At 41.1% G+C, this 19,741-nt stretch overlaps 1 protein-coding gene across 1 annotated transcript in view; it reads left to right on the forward strand.

The window, feature by feature from the left end:
• The window catches only part of itga11a (integrin, alpha 11a), a 47,783-nt gene extending 30,081 nt beyond the window's left edge, over positions 1 to 17,702 (forward strand). The window contains exons 14-30 of the mRNA XM_084540837.1: positions 3,395 to 3,598; positions 4,938 to 5,068; positions 5,232 to 5,398; positions 7,122 to 7,261; positions 7,770 to 7,880; positions 8,023 to 8,108; positions 8,235 to 8,445; positions 8,906 to 9,004; positions 12,310 to 12,386; positions 12,637 to 12,720; positions 12,896 to 12,986; positions 13,067 to 13,180; positions 13,546 to 13,629; positions 13,722 to 13,832; positions 13,952 to 14,047; positions 15,449 to 15,562; positions 16,480 to 17,702. Of these exons, the coding sequence (XP_084396963.1) occupies positions 3,395 to 3,598; positions 4,938 to 5,068; positions 5,232 to 5,398; positions 7,122 to 7,261; positions 7,770 to 7,880; positions 8,023 to 8,108; positions 8,235 to 8,445; positions 8,906 to 9,004; positions 12,310 to 12,386; positions 12,637 to 12,720; positions 12,896 to 12,986; positions 13,067 to 13,180; positions 13,546 to 13,629; positions 13,722 to 13,832; positions 13,952 to 14,047; positions 15,449 to 15,562; positions 16,480 to 16,557 (1,998 nt within the window). The 3' untranslated portion in view covers positions 16,558 to 17,702. The remainder of the gene's footprint in view (positions 1 to 3,394; positions 3,599 to 4,937; positions 5,069 to 5,231; positions 5,399 to 7,121; positions 7,262 to 7,769; positions 7,881 to 8,022; positions 8,109 to 8,234; positions 8,446 to 8,905; positions 9,005 to 12,309; positions 12,387 to 12,636; positions 12,721 to 12,895; positions 12,987 to 13,066; positions 13,181 to 13,545; positions 13,630 to 13,721; positions 13,833 to 13,951; positions 14,048 to 15,448; positions 15,563 to 16,479) is intronic.
• Positions 17,703 to 19,741: the final 2,039 nt, after the last annotated feature.

Genomic DNA, 19,741 nt, shown 5'->3' on the forward strand with positions numbered 1-19,741 from the left:
CTGCTCTGAATACGGGTCTGGCAAACTACTTGGGTTTGGACTCTGCGGTTTTGAATCTAATTTTGTAGATAAAAATAGAGTTGGGGCGGGCGACTACAATTTGGCCCGGTTATTGATTCTCTGCGTTTTTTCTTATTACTTTTTAATACTGATTTGAAACAAAGCCAAAGTTAATTTACATCTTCCAAGACAGTACTGGATGTGCTCTGCTTGTGCAGTTTGCTCCGGCGCTTTTGAGGTAGCAACACAAAAAGTTGTTCCAATAAGTGTTTCAGGGTTGCCGATGCATTTGGGAAGAAAGCTTCTTCTTCTGTTATATTTTTACGACAGTTTTAATATTCCACCGTGGGCAGAAATTTGAATGGTGTATGTAGATTTTGATTCCATCTCGTTTATTACCCAGGAAGGATAACTTCTTTTATGAGAAATGTATGTGGGACGCAGCCGGAACAAATGATGAAGATGATTTTAAGTACAGGATAAGTACAGCACTGAGGGCTCTGACCTTAACTTGAGGGATATTAACCCAGTCAAAAGCCAAACAAAGTTGCCTCAAGTCTGGCAGCTGGGCGAAAATAAAATTCCACTCGCCGTCTTAACGCATCGAGAAGTTGCTACTCCCCAGCCAAGGCAAACTGGTTGTGACCTTCACGGCCTCTTCACAAACCATATGTTCCAAATTTAACGCTGAATATATTATTTTCCTGCTTCTCCATCAATCTCCTTCTTTGTCGCATATGCACGCATCAGGTAGCCGAGACGTAAAAGCTACCTTCCTAAATCAACTCCATTCCCATTTATTCGACTGAAATAACAAGTGATCTCATGTTCCGTCTGCCAGCCCTAAATTATATTATGAAGCGGGATGCCAAGTGGAGCAATGATATGCACGACTACTGACGGACTGAAGTATTTTGCTCCCCAGAACATTTTTTCCAGTTGAGTCGTTGCTTTCAAAGACGTGGATATCTTCCATCGGCCTTAACACTCGCTAAGAATAGAACTTAAGATAAATATACTAAACCTATATGGCATTCTTCAGTTCTTTTACTACCCGGAGGTAAAATTCCTCACTTTTTTGTTGCCAGATGTTCGAGGTATCTGAGTTCAAACAGGAAGGATTTAAAGGACTATGAGGAAAACACAGAAGCTGATCCAAACTTTGACTTCTATTTGTCTTTTTTCTAAATCTTATTTGTTGCTCTTCCTGTGTAAACTACAGCGTGTTTAGTTGTCTGAAGATGTTTTTCACATAATTGAGTCAACAAACCCGACTGGATGGAGGGCAGTAAGTTCGTTGGTTTTATTGTGAGATGTCAAAATAAACTGATGGTTGGATCGCTTAACGAACAGATCGGTCCTTTTAGTGGAAAGCCTCGCTGCGCCAGGAGGCATAGATAAATAGGCCATACATTAGAGTAGGTCTTTTTTAACTAACAAACAATAAATGTGGTATTTTGAAAAATGTCCTCTTGGCTTCTGTTTCTAATGAGGCTTTTGTGCTGCCCAGCCTGTATGTGTGTATGTATTCATACTATGCACAATGTGTATTATAAATGCTTACTCTGTGTCATCTGTGCACGTGCACAGGATGATACGGCATTCTTAAACCCTTAAAGGGTAATTCAGTGTTTCTGAGAAGCAATGAGTTCCTTTCTGGTATCAGTTCTGATGGAGTGACATTATAACATTTGGAAAAAGGAATATATTATCTCTGGAACATGTTGGTAGCTACATCAACAAAAGCGGAGTATATTTATGTTGCTGTTTTTTTTCTTAAGTTGTGCCAAAGGGCCAGTTTTCCAATTCCACTACGTAATACAGCCTTTGGACAGCCTTTAGCTTTGATTACAGCACACATTGGCTGTGGCATTGTTTCAGTAAGCTTCTGTAATGTCTCAAGATTTATTTCCATCCAGTGTTGCATTCATTTTTCACCAAGATCTTGTATTGATGATGGGAGAGTCTGACCACTTCGCAAAGCCTTCTCCTACACATCCCAAAGATTCTCAATGGAGTTAAGGTCTGGACTCTGTGGTGGCCAATCCATGTGTGAAAATGATGTCTCATGCTCCCTGAACCACTCTTTCACAATTTGAGCCCCATGAATCCTGGCATTGTCATCTTGGAATATGCCCGTGAACATCAGGGAAGAAAACATCCACTGATGGAATAACCTGGTCATTCAGTATATTCAGGTAGTCAGCTGACCTCATTCTTTGGACACATAATGTTGCTGAACCTAGACCTGAGCAACTGCAGCAACCCCAGATCATAGCACTGCCCCCACAGGCTTGTACAGTAGACACTAGACATGATGGGTGCATCACTTCATCTGCCTCTCTTCTTACCCTGATGCGCTGGTTCCCCACTATCCTTCCAGTTTTAATAATGCATTGGACAGTTCTTAACCCAATTTAAGTAGTTTCTTCAATCTCCTTAGATGTTTTCTCTGCTTGATGCATGCCAATGATTTGACCCTTCTCAAATAGACGTCTTTCAACATGGTTGTTTAAGAAATGAGAAGCTACTCATTGCATCAGTTGAGGTTAAATAACTTGTTGTCAGCTGAAATATAATCACCCATGCAGTAATTATCCAATAGGAGGCTTGTACCTATTTGCTTAGTGAAATCCAGGTGGTGACTTTTGTTTTGGCCAGGCAGTGTATATAATACAGTATACAAACATTCAGTAAACCAGGATAGCAGACACAAATATTGGAAAAAGCTCTACAACAGGCACTAATGGAACCAAACAAACACAAGCCTCAGCCCAATCTGAACGCTATTTGAGAAGCTCAAACAAAGGGGCTTTTTGCAGGTTTATTACCGAAATGCTCTAGAGTGAACTGTGGCAAGTTACCTGGCTGGTGGAAGAACTGAGAATCAGTGGTGATGGTCAAAATAAAACAGTACTTGGATTTTAAAAGAACAGATCTGAAGCAATTATTATGTGTTTCTAGTTGAGTTATCATATCAGTACAGTGATAACCGATTAACTATAAAAATAAAACAGATCTAGTTCTCAAGATGCAGCATTTACTCCAGCTGTTATTACTGCACGTTAACAGATGTTTGAGAGGAAAATCAAGCTTTGGATATGCATGAAAGGTTTTTTTCATCTTGTGTTGTGCTTTAACAGTGTTTTTGTTCACTGACCCTGTTTGTTGCTCCTCATATTGTTGAGATGAGTCGCCAGATATCCGCCCCGGGAATCCCCCGCTAATGTCTGTTTATCAGCATCAGTATCAGAGTGTATACTCACAAATGCTTGTGCCAAAAACACGCTAAGCTATTCCTCAGAGCGTGATTTGCCTTCAGACACACTTAGACAACGATGCTTTGTGTAACATATACAACTAATATATATTTATTTTCCCCTTCATCCTTCAGAATCGTTTCGTTTTCGAAGGAGCATTGGAAATCCACAATGGTGGACAGAACGCCCGCTTTGGCTCATCTCTAGCTCCTGTGCCTGATCTGAACGGAGACGGCTTCAATGACTTGGTGGTGGGAGCCCCGCTGGAGGATGACCACAAAGGAGCCATTTATGTTTTCTTCAGCCAGCACAACAGAATATTACGCAAATATAAACAGGTAGGGCAGTGCAAAGAGTACAAATAAAAAAAAAAACAGTGACAATTTTGATGCATTTTAATCCTTTTACTTGCCGGTTATATCTATATATATCTGTACACATTGCTACTGATCATTGTCCAAAGCATAATTTATGTTTTTCATTTGATTTAAGCACAGACTCTATAGAAGGATGTCAATTCTCCAATGGCATCCATAGGTTTTGTGAATTAATTAGTTATTTCTCATCATCTTGGCATTGCCTGACTAACTCCCTAACTCCTGGCTAATTCAGAAATGGTCAAAGAAGTATGAATGGACCCCAGGCCATAGACTGAAGCTCTACGGTAGAGGTGGGCAAACTACAACCCGGTTTCATTTGGCCTGTTGAGCTTTTATAAAATTGCCGTTAACAGCCGCATTCATTTTGCATCTATCCTGCAATACCGTGCTTTTTATTTGATCCCAACACTAATGGCTTTTCGTCTCTACTCACATCTGTTACTGGCTTGGCCCATTTGTCCCAGTGTGGCCCTTGAGCCAAAACGTTTGCCCTTTCCCTTGTCTATGGGGACTGACTAATTTTTTGAGCTAGCCTCAAGTGGACATTAGAGGAACTGCAGGTTGTGGCACTTCTACGTTTGGTTGCCACTAAATGTAGTAATTTACGACTAATTTAAATTTTATCCAAGTATGGTTATATAAAAAAATATTATTTCTCCCTTCTAACAGCTCTGTATTTAAGTGTGTGAGGTGTTTACTTGGTCAAAAATCAGGATCAAGGTCAGTAAAGCAGTCCAACCTAGAAAGGTCAAACAACGTCAGACAAGGTTCAAGAGGCAATACAAGGTTGAAACATAGAGTAGAGTTAAAGATTCCACTGCAGTACGATAATTCACACAGTGACTAATAAGGGAATAAGGGACAGGTGTGCAGGCGGGAGTGGGGAGGTGATCTGTCTGTTGAGATGATGGAAATACATTGAGGGCTGCTTCTCCACAGGTGGACAATAAAAGTATCTGTGTGACTGTCAGAAATTAGAAATGTAAATAATGGGCAAAATTAATTAACCTGAGACAGACTATGCAGCAATAATACAGGTACCTATGGGAAACAACCCGAGTCAGCGATGTACTCCAGAGACAGTTGCACAAAAACTTTTGGTTTAGAGATTAATCTTGACATGATCTTGATCTTTCACTACTATAATTGTACACTTACACGCTGTATTTTACAAATATTTAAATGACAGGGAAAGTGCACATATGAGGGCTCTTTTAATTTGAATATAATTGTAAACTGTGCTTGTCGTCACTGTGATGCTTGTGTACTCAGATTCTCTACCCTGTCTGTTTTCCAGAGAATAGCAGCAGCAGACTTGGCTCCTGGCCTGCAGTACTTTGGCCGCAGTATCCACGGCACAATGGACATGAATGATGATGGTTTAGTGGACCTGGCAGTAGGCTCCCTTGGTGCAGCCGTTCTGCTTTGGTTGGTATTTCAACCAATAATTATTATTACGTTATTGTAGCTATTCCAATGAATTTACTTAAAGTAATACATCCTGTCTATAGAGACCTGTATTTTCAGAAATATTCTTTAGCTTCAAAGCTCATGGGTTCACTTCATCTGTCACACCTTTCTGCTCCCACAGGTCACAGAGTGTTGTCAGGATATATACCACCGTCAGGTTTGAGCCCAGTAAGATCAACATCTTTGTGAAAGACTGTCAGAGAGGTGGCAAAGACGTGACCTGTATGTCAGCCATTGTATGTTTCAACATCACTGCCAGGACAGCCATTCCTCCCACACAGGAAATTGGTAAGCCAGGAAAAATAATCCACTGCTGTCAAGCATCTCAGTCAAGTTTCCTAGTTTCTCCTTGTGTCTTTGTCCAAAGCTGTCATCTTCCCAAAGTGAATAAAACCGCAATTGGTCTATTTGTAAACCACAACGTTTTACTAATTGCACAACCGATCAAATCTACATATTAAAAGCAAGCGTTAAGAAAAGAAAAAAATGCATGTTGGTTGATTTTAATGTGGAACAAATGTGAAGAAAATGAGACTTACACATCCAGCTGTCTTGTAAGCCATCTGGACATTCTCAGACCTTTAACAGGCCACTTTTACTGATTGCTTAGTGGTTTATTTATTTTTTTTAATCCGTAGTTGCAATATAGTTCATCTGTTGTTTGGTGTCTGGTGCAGAGCAAGATCAAATGTGACTGGTTTCATCCCTCTGAATATATATCCTTCATGTCCTGGCACAAATAGACTTTTCAGCATACTGCTGCTTGTAAAAACTGTGACGCCTCCCTCGGAGTGGCCCCAAAGCGAAATGTTTACTGGCAGTAATAGGTTCTGATCTCATTGCTGTTTCTCTGCCAGTGCTGCTGCATTCAAAAGCTGTATATCTTTACAATTCTGGTGCCATCAGATGTTCCTTTTAGTGTGAGAACGCTGATAGGAATGCAGTTCAAAAGAGAGTAAAATTAAGTTGGGAGTGGAGAAAGCACAACTCAAGTCTGTTGTGCCACCAGAAGTAACCCACCTGGATCTAAGTGCAGGGTTTCTCTGCTTACAATTTGTTTTAGGAGCTATCATGTCAGGGTCCGGTTTCTCAGGGTATTTGGGGTGAGGGGGGAGCAGGGGTGCGGGGGAGCGTGTTCCGAGTTAACCTCATGACCCGCTGACATCTTTATCAAATCTATTAGATGTGCCAAAACAGAGCAGAGGAAAAACAGAAGGAGTTATCATGTCTTCCATGGTTGCATACAGTGGAACATGTTTATTTAATTTACTCTCATTGTCGTGTCTGGCTTGTAATGCATGGCAGATGTGCTGGTGTTTGTGAGATCGCTGTGGTCTGTTTCATAATATATAATTTAATTTTTTTAAATCTCAGTTAAGTAAAGCTTAGTTATGCAAATATGTATCTAGTGTATATGAATGCAACTCGGTTTTCGATTACTTTTGCAAGAATTTAAGGCATTTTACTGACAGCAAATGAAAAAGTGTAACTTAGCGCTTCTGTCATCAAAAGAAAGGTAATACTTTTCCGTTGCCACAGATAATCGTGACGTGGTGACATATAGAGACAATTTTCCAATATAGTGCCCGTTATCTGCCCAGATCGGTTTGACAAACACATTAGGACTTCTCCAGCTCTCTAATTCTTTAGTTCACCTCAAACATAACACATGCATAAGTTAGTAGATTTTCCCTCATGCCATGAAAACACATGCCGATAAATGGAAAGCCTCTAAAACAATGTGGTTTTGGAAATGGCTCGGTCTTGAAGCCAGAGGGTTTGGATTCCTCTACATGTTGGTCACACATTCATCATATGTTCACAGTCAAGCTAACACTGCATCCCACTGCTACAGTGATGTCATTTACCATAGAGTGTTGCTGACATTTGTTGATTAGTCTGCACTAAACTAAGAACAGAAGCCCATCTATGTTCCTAACATTTCAACTCATTGTTTTGCATTCTGCATATGTTGAGGTATAACGCCAACATTTTTTCTGCAACCCTCTAGTGATCAAGTATAACGTCTCCATTGTGGAGCGTCGTTTTAATCCTCGGGCCATAATGGACAACCCGGCTAAGCTGCAGCCTCAGAACTTGACCCTCCTTCCCGGAGAAGAGGCCTGCGAACACATCTACTTCCACGTCATGGTGAGGACCACGTCACTTAAAACCTCAGGACCAGTGTCTGCAAAGACGTTGGAGACTCACAATTAACTTGTATTTGTTTATGTAATTGTGTCAATGTTCTCCAGTCAATCAAGTATTTATTCCAAGACTAATGAATCCCGTAGCTTTACTCGTCTTATGAGCAACTGGGATGGATTCTGTGGAAAATGTAAGCTCATAGGTTAAAATCCTGTTCTGGATGATTTTCTCCTGTCAGATCATTTCAGTTCAAGTATATTTCTTATTTTCTGCTAATAAATTTTAACAGACCTTAGTCTTAAAACATCATTACTGGCATTGATCTGCCTCACTGGTTAAATCCAACACGCACACTGTACGTTTCAGGGAGATTATAATTATGTCTTCTGAGCATTTCTTGCACATTTGTATAAAACATTTGAAAGGAGAAAAAAAAAATGCCATAGCTAAAGAGCCATGGCAGAGCAAATCCACAGGCTAATTTCTGGATGTAATGTGTGTTATATATTAGGAGACAACAGACTACGCGAGGCCTATAGTGTTTGCTGCACAAGTGGGGCTTCAAGATCCAGAGCAGGGACCGGTTCTAGACGACAGCTGGCCTACTGTTGTGAGGACTGAGGTGAGAGACTCAGTTCATCTTGTCTTTAAGTTTTTATCTAATTGTGTGACAAATGTAAATGATTGCTGTGACTTAAATAAAAAGTAGGGATGCACCGGAAATTTTCAGTGCATCCCTAATAAAAATCATTTGGTTTGTTAAGCTGCCGTTCTGGAACGGCTGTGACGAAGACGACCGCTGCACCCCTGACCTGGCGCTGCAGAGTATGACCGACCTGATGACGCCAAAGTAAGTATTCATCACAAAACATACCGAGACACGCGCGCACACACAAGCAATTGCGTATATAACTGTATTTATACGCCTGCAGCACAAGTAAACTCATCTGTGTCCCCCTTCTTCACTGCCTCTCAGTCAGTTCTGCGCTCACCCCGTTCAGTCTCGCGGCGCTTTCTGTCGCCACCAAAGTGAAGGAGGGACGGAGGGATCTCTGCGGGTGCTCGAGGGAAACAGGAGGAGGATGGTGGTGGACGTCCGACTGGAGAACAAAGGAGAGAATGCCTACGATGCTCGGCTCAATATCACGTACACGCCCAATCTACGCTTCTCTAGCCTCATAGTCAAGGTAAATCTGTGTAAACTCATCCTGTGATTTGTGAGGACAGATTTTAAAGTAGATTTATGTCAAACTCTATACAAGATACCTATGTTATAGGTAAGCATATATGCTTCTGCAGACATTTTTCCATTGTTAAAACTCAAAACGGCGGCAAGTTATAGTTCCTTTTACTGAAATGACTGCACAACAGAGAAAATATGTTGGAGTAGGTGATGTGTAGGAGGCGGAGGGAGGCCTTCACTAAGACACGTGGACAAGAAAATGCTTTTAGGACAAATCACAGCTGTTGCAGTTTGTGTCACTGGGACTTGTAATCACATTTCTTGGGAAGAGTCACCAAGCTACACAGAATCTAAAATACAGAGTAGATCTAATGCAGACCTACAGGTTTAACCACACAATAAGACAAATTTTACGTGGAAGCTCACAGTACTGAATTCTGCTGTTATTATTTTTTTTAAATCAGGACAACTCTGACATCAAAATTGAGTGTCACACGGAGGACAAGCTGAGGAACGAGAAGATCTGCAACGTCAGCGCGCCGTTCATGAGGGCCAAATCACAGGTGAGATGAGCACACTTCTGACCCCTTAAAAGCCTTAACATGCTTTAAAGTTGACTTTATGGCGTAGTGACTTTAATGCTCCTCAATAATGAACTCTCCTCAGCTCAATTAGATGAAGGTGGTGTTGGCTGTGGTGCTGGTTTTATGTGAAAACACATAAAAATCAAAACACGGTTTCCTGTGTTTTGACTCACACTTGTGCCTGATTATTCATGTGTTATATCTTTAAAAATGCTGAATGTATTAGATGACACTATTTGTTTTCATTTATTTAACAGAGCGAAAAGCAGACATAAAAGCTGGATTCATTATACAGTTTTTACATTGATTCCCAAATAAGGTGAAAATCAGCTGAAATGCTCGCAGCTCTGCTTTAAATAAAAATCTGGATGCGTGTCTGAGTCATCCTACAGCTCGCATTGTGCCTGAGAACACACGGCCATATTAGACCGCAGGGGCCCAAAACACACGCTGCAGGCTTTAGATGGCCATGACAGACCACACTGGTTAATGGAAGAACCACAAACCAACCAGAAAAGCCCGGTTTAGTTCTGGTTTGTGAAATCCCTTCTTTTTTAGTCTGACGTCAAAGTGTTGACATTAAACTGTCCGTCCGTATTATCTTTATAAATGCAACAAATGTAAGAAGGGGAGCGGCTGTAATGTAAATGGCTGAAACTCGTATTTTAATATTATGTCAGTTTAAAGTTCTTATCAAGACAAAACAACACATTAAAAATGATGATCCTCCAAGCTTTCATGTGTAACTCAACATTATTCACAGTAATAATCACAAAGACCATTACAGCGTTGAAGCATAATATTTATTCAGTTTCCCCGACCAGTGACGTGCTAATAAATCTGAAGACTTTAAAGTTCAAGCTGCTGCACAGTCCAAGCAGGAAGTGCAAAAGGGACAAAGTGGGGGGGGGGGGGGATGCTTTAGGTTGCACGTTCACATTTTGCCAGTCTCTAAATTTAGGGACTTAAACACAAGACTAATAAGGTGCATGACCATTAAAGTAGTGGAAACTTGCTTCAGTTTGCCAGATAAGAGATTTTGAATATCACTGGTGTTCATGTGTGTTTACTTCTGTGTTTCTTTAGCTAACATCTGTGCCAGATAAGAGATTTTGAATATCACTGGTGTTTATGTGTGTTTACTTCTGTGTTTCTTTAGCTAATTTAATTTCTTTCCTGTTGTTATGTAATATTTGTGGCTATCTTTTATGTGTATGTGTCAAAAATTAACCTCCGCACTGTGAGACAGAACGAAGGAAATCTCATTTGTGTAACTAAAAACGTACAATGGAGTTTCTAGGATAGAGGCCATTACATATTTGAGCCATCACTAAGTGGCTTTGCATGTTTTTTGAACTTCTTCTTCATTGCACTGTAAAAGCCTCCCACATTATGCTCTTTAGTGGTTATTTCATTGTTCTTAGCAGTCTTAGCAACAGGGTAAACAACACAAAAAGCCTTTCCCGTCCTGTCTTCTTTATCCCGGTGCAGCAGGTGAGACTGAGTGGGAGACACTGGGATGTACTTCTTCTTCTCATCTGGTACTCATTCTCACATCCAATTCTGCAGGTTACCAAGCCTTTCCACAGGCTTGTAATGTCAACAGTATTTATGAGACTGCACTTTCCAGTGTATTTTACAGCGAGACATTACGTTTTATTTTTAAGAGGGTGATGCTTGAACGAACGGCGATGGGGATGGCACCGACCGTTCATCACGCGGCTCAATTCAAAGCCGTCGCACCGTCGTCTTTTGTGTGCAAGCCGTGTTTTTCCATTGGCGTCTTTGCGTTTTGTACGGATGCTTTAGAAATGAACGAGTGAAGGTGCCTGAAAGAGTTCATGGCGCGTCCTAACCACGTCATTTTCTCAAACAATAATCATCTCCAGGGCAACAAAAATATTACCACATTTTTCTGTAACATTCCCCAACAACTGAACCGAGAAAGCCCGGTCTCTCCGCCGGGTGATTCATTCTTCCTCATTCAGCCTGAACAGCATCCAGAGCCACAAGGCAGATCTCCTTCGATTAAAAGAAAAAAAATAAATAAAAAATGTGGCAAAGAGTTCAACGAGGCTGCCAAACCAGCTCAGACCACTGTTTAGCTGAAGGAACTTTTTTTTTTGAAAGGGCCACTTATCACTCTTGTTTTGACTTTTCCGGTTGCGTTTGACCTGCGTAAAACAAGCCTGTACTGTAAACTTTACTACTGCTGCAACAAAGCGAGGTCTAGCAATCTCATTCTGTGTGCTTATTGGTTGTGACAAATGTGTTTTGTGGGTGCATGCAAGAGACGGGAGACTGACTAATTATTGCAATCAGTTGTTTGACGACTGACAATGAATGCGGCTCGAGGAGGCGGATAGACTGCGTGCAACCCAGAGGAGGAAGAGTAGCGTCATGCGCTGTCTGAGTTTCCATGCTCTGCCGCTCATGCTGGCACACTAACGTGCTCCAGCCACGGACAATCGCGTCTTCCAAACCCATACCAATTACATGCGTGTGTGTGTGTGTCTCTGTGCATTCTCGTGTGTGTGTGTGTGTTTCATCTAATGTTCTTCTGAAACAACATCATTATCTTGCAAAGCCTGGAATAAAGATTAAGCATATTTTTCTTGTATTCAGAACAAAAGAGAATATTTTTCACTACTGGGATATGATTATAGACAAAGAGGTCATCATTTTTTGAGCCGTATCTGTGAGCTCTCATGGATAAGTCCATCTAAACGAAAGAGGGAAGCTACAGTAACCCTTGTTATGCATTTCTCTCGGGTCAGACAGTGCCCGTCAGGATTTCATTACGGCACAACGATCTCTGCTCCTCCTGATCGGATTCCTGCTGCCAATCAAACCTCCTCCTCTCGCCAGGCTTAGGTTCTCCCTCGGTTTTTGTTTAGGATTCCTGCATAGCTTCCCTTTTTATTATTTCACACGCCTCCTCTTTTTCTGTCCCCTTTCGACTGCTCTGCTCACATTTAGCCTCTTGTGGATATTTGTGTGTCAACTAAGGGGAAATTCCCAGGATATCTTTAAGGCAGCACCAACTGTGCAACCAGCTGGCTGAGGCCAAAGCCCGGGGAATTACAGCAGGTTATTGCAGACTTTACTTCCTTAATCCGTGGTGCAGGGCCTTGGGGAGGATATATATATATACAGCAGCATTTTGATTCTAAAGACATTTCTGACTGGTGCTTTTGTGTTTTGTTTTTGTATTGAAAATAAAATAATGGATTGCTAAACATTAAAGGACGGATTTATTAATTCTTATTTTTCTTCCTGTGCAGGTATCATTTCGTCTGGAGTTTGAGTTCAGTCGCACTGTCTTCCTCGAGCACCTCAGGGTCATCCTGGAAGCCAGCAGGTGGGAACATCAGTTTAAACTTATTTGATGCTTAAACTATGTGTTTGCATGGGAAGTGGTCTGTGCTTTGTAGCCTTACTGACACTAAGGACCAACTAAGACGTTCTAAAAATAATAATGAAGTGTGATACATAACACGCGGTGAGCTCCAGATAACACAAATTGAGCTCCAAGGGTAAATATTTCAGCCGAAGAGTCCCTCTGTAACATCATTACTCACATTCCTTGAATATTTTTGTCCTCTCAACAGCGATGGCGAGGAACTGAGCACATCTGATAATTTCAACGATATCTATTACTCACTGAAATATGAAGCCGATCTTCTCTTCACCAGGTTTGTCAAGTTTCCAGTTGCTGCATCTTTAAAAGTAATTCGATTTCATCAGTAAAATACTGAATAATAAAGTACTGAGGAGATTATGAGCTCTTGATGCTGGAGGTGTGATGGAGACTTTATCGTGTGGTTGATTGACAACCTGCGCTACGTGTTTATTTTTTAACTTTGTAAGGGATTCGAATCCGACTCGATATGATATCAAATCAGAGTTGTCACTGGAGGAGCCCGGCGTCATCGGCCCTCCTTTCAACTTCACTTTCCAGGTGAGAGACGAGCCGACGTTATCTGCAGAATAACATTTATTTATTAACGCAGGAAGATTTAACCCCTTGCCGTCTCTCAGATCCAGAACCTTGGATACTTTCCAGTTAAGGATCTGCAGCTGAACATCGAGATCCCAGAAATGACAAAAAATGGAAACCAGCTCCTGCAGATTAATGAATTCCACATTGACCAGGTGAGTGCTGCCCTCACATGGCGTCGTGTAAATCCCTCGTGAATAACTGGAAAGCGGTCTAAGTTTATGGTGGAAATGGTGGAGGTGGATGGTTAGTATACGTTAATTTAGTCATGCCCTAATTTCATGACGTGTTTAAAGGAAATGTGGGTTTTCCCAGTGGCCTCACCTTGTCACTACGTCGCTAGCTTGCTCAACAGACTTCTACTTCACAAACAAACATGAGATTTATATTAGTTTTCTCGTATTTTTTTATTTCAGCAGGTTCCTTGTAATACAGAACAATATTAATTAGTGTTTGTAATTTAATACTAATAAGATTATAACATACTAATGGGCATTTTTACTCTCATGTCAACTCTCAGAGAGACGGCACACAGTGTTTACCACCCCAGCATGTGGCCCAGAGCAGGGCGTCTCCTGAAGACCTTTCACGCTTCTCTCGCCTGGTAAAGCGCAAACCAAATAAATCCACTCCCGAATAAGAAATATGAGTTTCATTCTCAGGTTTGTGTGTTTTCTTCCCCTTTTCTCGTCACAGAACCGGTCCAACACGCTAACTCTGCCAATCCAGTGCACGGTCAATGTGGCTTATTACAGAGAGATTACAGTTAGAATCACAGGAGCACTGAAAATAGATACCCTACATGCAGTGAGTATAAAACTAAAAGTTGCATGCAATGTCTCTGTTTACCTCACGGTTGCTCTGCTGTGACTTGATTTCAGCTGTGTGATGTGTTTGTGTGAACCGGTTGCCTGTTTTGATTTCAGCTGAAGTTTAAAATCCTGGAACTGGTAACCAGCGCATCAGTGGAGCTCCCTTCCTCCAGCCCCATGTTTTTACATGAAGAGAGGCCTGTTAGACATGTGAGTCAACAACAACCAACGCTATAAACTGCCTCTGCCCTGGGTTTGACCCGACTCAGATCTGAGAACACAGCAACTTCATACTTTGATTATATTTAGCCACAGTCTGGTCCTTGTGTTGTTTTTTATCTTTACCATGTGTGTTAACAGTCTGTTCTTTATATCAGCCTTCAAAAAGTCTATGTCTGGACTGTAAGTATTAAAATATGACATTTAAAACCAGTCAAGAACATATTTTGCAGCAGTCACTTCTTCTTTTAAAATGAGACTACTTTCTGCCAGAGGCGGGCATGCCAGTGCATAACTAGAGTGGTGTATAATCACACAGTAAAGGTTGGTACTGGAGCACATGTGCAGTGTGGTGCTTAGGGACCGAAAGGACCAGCGGCACAACATGTAACAGTCTGAACTCAAACACCACTCTCTGCTGCCACCTGTTGGCCATTACAGACAGTCATATAGTAGCTCTTCATCATGCTGCAAATACTTGCTGATATAATAAATTTATTGTTGATATAAAGAAAAAGGGGAGAATGAAAGTTTTGTTTTAATTGAATTTGAATAAATTTGCTAAGAAAGAACGATTGCTGAAAGGTTTTCAGTTCTTTTTTTAAAGGCTTGTTCTATTTCTCTTAGGTTGCGTAACACTGGTCAACTGAATAACACAGATTAGCTCGTTGTATTTTAGACAGCAAGTGAACATTTTGTCCTCAAAGTTGATTTGTTAGAAGCAGGAAAAATGGGCAAGTGGAAGTATTTGACCAACTTTGACAAGGGCCATGTTTTGATGGCTTGACGAGAGGCTCAGAAAATCTCTGAAAGTGCAGCTCTTGTGTGGTTTTCCCAAAAATGGTCCAAGAAAGGAACGAAAGGCTCATTGAGGCATTGTGTTCTGAACCAACAGAGGAGCAACTGTTGCTCAAATTCTGATAGAAAGTCTCAGAACTTTGTTTTGTGGCTGGATACCAGTCAGTGTTAGATAAGGGGGGGCTTACCAGTTCTGAAGGTGCCTTCAATGGGAGCATAAGTATCAGAACTGGACCATGAACCAATGGCTGGACTACTCTGATGCATTACATTTTCCTTCACATCATTGGAATGGGTGGGTGCGTCGCTTAGCTTGGTAACTGATGCACTGAACGCCTCGGTCCAGTTTTCATGGGGATGTGCTTATGCTGCAACAATGTTCAGGTGGTGGTGGTGCATGTTGTAGTAACATCCGTATAAATGCCAGGGCCCAGGTTTCCCAGAGGGACATTGCATTGTAATGAGCTCATCGGTGTTATTCACTTCACTGTGACTGATGCAGGATGAACAAACTGATTATGTGTTATAACAGTTTAGTGTTAGTCTTGAAAAATATTTTTCTATGGTCTCATCTCATCTCATTTTGTCTGACAGATAATACTGGAGATCAGGAAGGAAGGAGATTACAGAATCCCTACATGGATTATCATTGGTAGCACGCTAGGAGGACTCTTATTGTTAGCCCTGCTCAGCCTCGCTCTGTGGAAGGTAAGATATCATGCCATGCACAGCTACTAATCAGACTTATTAGAGAAAGTTATTACTGCTTTGGTAGACTGTTTTGTTTACCTTCAGTTTTAGCAGACTATTTGTCTAGCACCAAACAAAGTCTTTTGGTAAATATTATCATATGAAACCCTCCTCAAGTATTAGCTATAGTTAAATCAGTACTTTAGTGTAGGGTTATGAAATAACGCCTGTAAACAGCCAACGTCCTAATGACTTTTGTCCATGTGACGATGCTGATGTGCACGTTTTTTGTTTGTTGCTGCACTATATGTGCAAACTCATTGTACATATTGTATATATGTATATAAATACTGTATATACAGCAGGTTGTCTGTTCTACCTACTTTGACGTGTTTAAGAAAAATCATAATTATTATTAATCATAATTGATGCATCCTTGACCAAGACACTGAACCCCAAACCAGTCCGGATGTCTGTGTTTAGAGCATTATAATTATAATGTTGGTTAAAAACAAATGTAATCAGACTATTATAGCTACTCCCGCAATTACAGTAATAAATTTCCTGAAAAATTAAAATGGGTACAGATGTTCATTGCACTCAGAAGATGAATCGTTTGCATCCATTTGGATATTCCCATCAGCCTAGCACTAACGTTAGCATAGTCAGCATTGTATCAGGTAAACATTAGCATGTTAGCATGATGACCTTTGCTTTCTGAAGTTGTTTCTAATATCACAGAGCAGCAAGAATGGTTTCAGCCTCTTAATCCATGAGGTTTTTGTTAAGATACATTTGAATTTTGCTAAACCTACACAGCATTTGATATCACAAGAAAACTACTTAGTCTGTGTGTAGCATAGCAGTTAAATGAATTTACACTATGATGGGGTCTGAGGCTGTTGCATCACTTGTCTGATTTCGTTCCCACTCAGCTCGGCTTCTTCAGGAGGCAGAAGCGAAGAGATGAGGATGAACAGGAGGCCAACGGGAAAGTGGCCGAAGAGCGGTAACGCAGGCTGAGGGCCCCCAGCAGACACCTTTTCCACAGGGGACCCGACACTCAGGGACCAACCCACCTCCCCTCCTGCCTCCCCATCGCCACAGTGGCACCGCATAAACGGCTCCGTATGATCGCTGAAGCAAGGCTTGTTCAGTGCACTGGATCTGTCCCACGCCACGACCCCTGACCCCCGAGAGTCAGCACTGTCACACTCACTTAGCATTCCTGCACTGTTACGACATCAGGGCCTTCTTTGTCTACGTATTCCACTGCCCTCAATGTCGTCCCTTCACAGATCTTGGAGCTCTCGTTTTCTTGGCTTCGGGCTGGAGCTCTGGTGCTTTTTCTGGCTGTTTGTAGAGAAGAATAGAGCGAGCTTTTGTCAGCCTGTGCCAAGAATTTCAGGCCACTCTTTGCCTTTAAGGCGAATGTTAGTCAATAACTCTTTTGTCTCTTCCTAATGTGTATTTATTTATCTCTTACAGTCAATTTTGAAATACGTGAAAAACCTCAAGGGTGATTTGTCATCCGAAACCTACCGCAGATGTAAAGTTGTTATGCTGTATATTGAATTCGATTGCTATCTGCAACATGTTCACCTGACTTGCATAATAATTTATGAAGAAACAAAGCTGAACTAAAGTCACCAGAGTACAAAGAAGATTCATGATGTTTAACCTTCAGAGACTTTTTTTCTAAATTAGCATCCTCTATTTTTAATATTTACATCCTGGAAATCATACTGGGTGGTCTTTAAACATTGATGCACTTTCTACGTTGTACAAAATTAACTTGAATTTTGTAAATACCTTTGTATACCCTTTCAGTATCATAATGGTCTCTAGTATTTTTTTTTTCACAAGGTTTATGGCATTACTTTGTAACTTAAACTGAACAAGTCAGCTGTGTTGTTACTGAACCTGTCAGAGCATGAGACGGTTGCATGCCTTTTAACATGCACTGCATCAGAGCAAAGGGCGTGCATAAAATACGGCAGCGAGATCTGATTCTGATGAGAAGTCATTTTAAACGGGACTGTAACGAAATGAAAATCAGATGCCGTGAACGTGAGTCCAGGGGATACAAGTTATTCCTGGTGTTACCAAAGAATGTCTTATTTTGATGAGGTGTGAATGAGCTGCAATATGCCTACAAATAAAACAGTGTATATGTCCGAGTGTCTCTCTTTTATGAACTCCAGCAACAGAAATGTTCAACTTAAAACAAAACAACCAATCAGAAACATCCACATATAGATCAGAGCCAATGGTGCACCTACAAAGTGGGCTTGGTTTTTTTTCTTTTAATGTAAGTCTGAGTTTCAACTGCAACTGAAGCCCTGAATATAACATAGTTTTTCTTTCTTTCTTTCTTTCTTTCTTCCTGCACTGCTGAAACGAAAACAGGAATACAGGGCCTGAAAGAAAGACCTGAAGAATAGACACATAATGCTGTAAATGCTCAGAAAAGAGGGTTCATATATAATCTGATGTTGACCACTGCAGAGACAGTTTCCCCAGACCCTTTGTGGCTACAGTAATCAAGGTTTGCTCTACTCATTCATTGATTTTCTATAACCGTTTGTCTTCTGGAGGGTCGCGGAGGCGTTGAACCCTATCCCAGCTGTCATTGAGAGGTGGGTTACACCCTGGACAGGTCACCAATCTATCGCAGGGCTAACACAGAGAGACAGACAGCCATTCACACTAACACCTACGGCCAATTTAGAATCACCAGTGAACCTAACAAGCATATCTTCTTAATTTTTTCTGTTTTTGAAAAATGTGAAAACCTTGCCATTAATTATCTGTTAACCTTCTGACTTGTCATACTGTGTTCTGTTTAAGGGAGGTCTTGTGTTTTGTACCTGCTGGTTCACTGTGGTTTTACTGAGACACTTAATGGAACTGAGCCATAAATAATCCTGTGCTTTCCCCAATATAACAAGTCAAAATAATCTGCTGGTGCAGGCTGGTTTCTGGGTGGCAGGGGAAACCATTAAACAGACACATAGCCCATAAACGGGACGGCCGAGGAAAGAGAGGACACAGGTGCGGGGACACGCGACGAGGCAAGGCAGGATCAAATAATAAAGTTCAGTTTAATGTGTCTTACAATGGAGAAAGCAAAAGTCACAACGCAAGTACAGATAGGGTAAGAAAAACGTAGTGATAAAGGAAGTGGCAGGACTATATGCTGAGAGCTAAGGAGGAAACAAGACACAGGTGAGACCAATTAGGGAGGAGCAAACAATCAAAAGACAGGAAGTACAACGACCTGAAAGACACAGTTGAAGGGAGCATTTCAAAATAAAACAGGAAATAATGAAAAACCAACCAGAAAAGTCAGCCAGGCAAGAAAAGAAAACCAGGTCAGTATCACTTTATAATGTATAACGTGAAATCTGTCCTTTTTGTTGTTGTTGTTGTTTTCTAGCGCAGCAATGCACTTCCAACACCATGACACCAACAACTATTTTTCTGCCCAGCTAGGGGCCTCCTCTCATGAGGTAAACCCAGCCATAGCAAGGGAGGCCCTCAGACACAATTTGTACGGGCCCCAGATCTTTGTGCTACACCTGTTCATTCGTGAGCTAACGAGCTGCTAGCATAGCTTAACATAAACCCCTATGCAGCTGTTAGCTTGTTACTTTAACATAACTTCACTTTATGTCAGTTTGTGTAACAAAATTCCCATTTAATGAGGATTTTTATGAGGATTTTAGGCTTTTAGGTGATTACCAGGCCACAAGTGGGTGCTAATTGAACTGAATTCTAGCAACATATTTATTCTCTATCTGCCAGAAAGTGAAGCAGTACCTTTGACTAACTCTGTTTTCCACCTCAATCAAGGTGTGGGACTCCTACATTTCCCATAATGCAAACAAGCAGCATCTTTCAAGCTCACATATCCTCAGCTTATTAATAATGTACTTAAAGAACTGCTGTACAATATAAGGATTTAAAACGGCCCTTCAACAAAAATAACTTGAAGTTAATTTCTGTAATTGCCTGTATTCACCGGTAGGAGGCAGTGTTTGTCAAGAGAACAAACTGAACCGCAGCCTAAGTAAGTTTGATTCGTCCAGTATTAAATCAGCAGATAATCATAGTGGATGATAATAATACGTTTGTAGACTATATAAATATCCAGTGAACAGCAGTATACAACATAATCTTAGGGTATCCACAGCT

Source organism: Chelon labrosus (genome assembly GCF_963514085.1).
Source record: "Chelon labrosus genome assembly, chromosome: 3".
Lineage (NCBI taxonomy): Eukaryota > Metazoa > Chordata > Actinopteri > Mugiliformes > Mugilidae > Chelon > Chelon labrosus.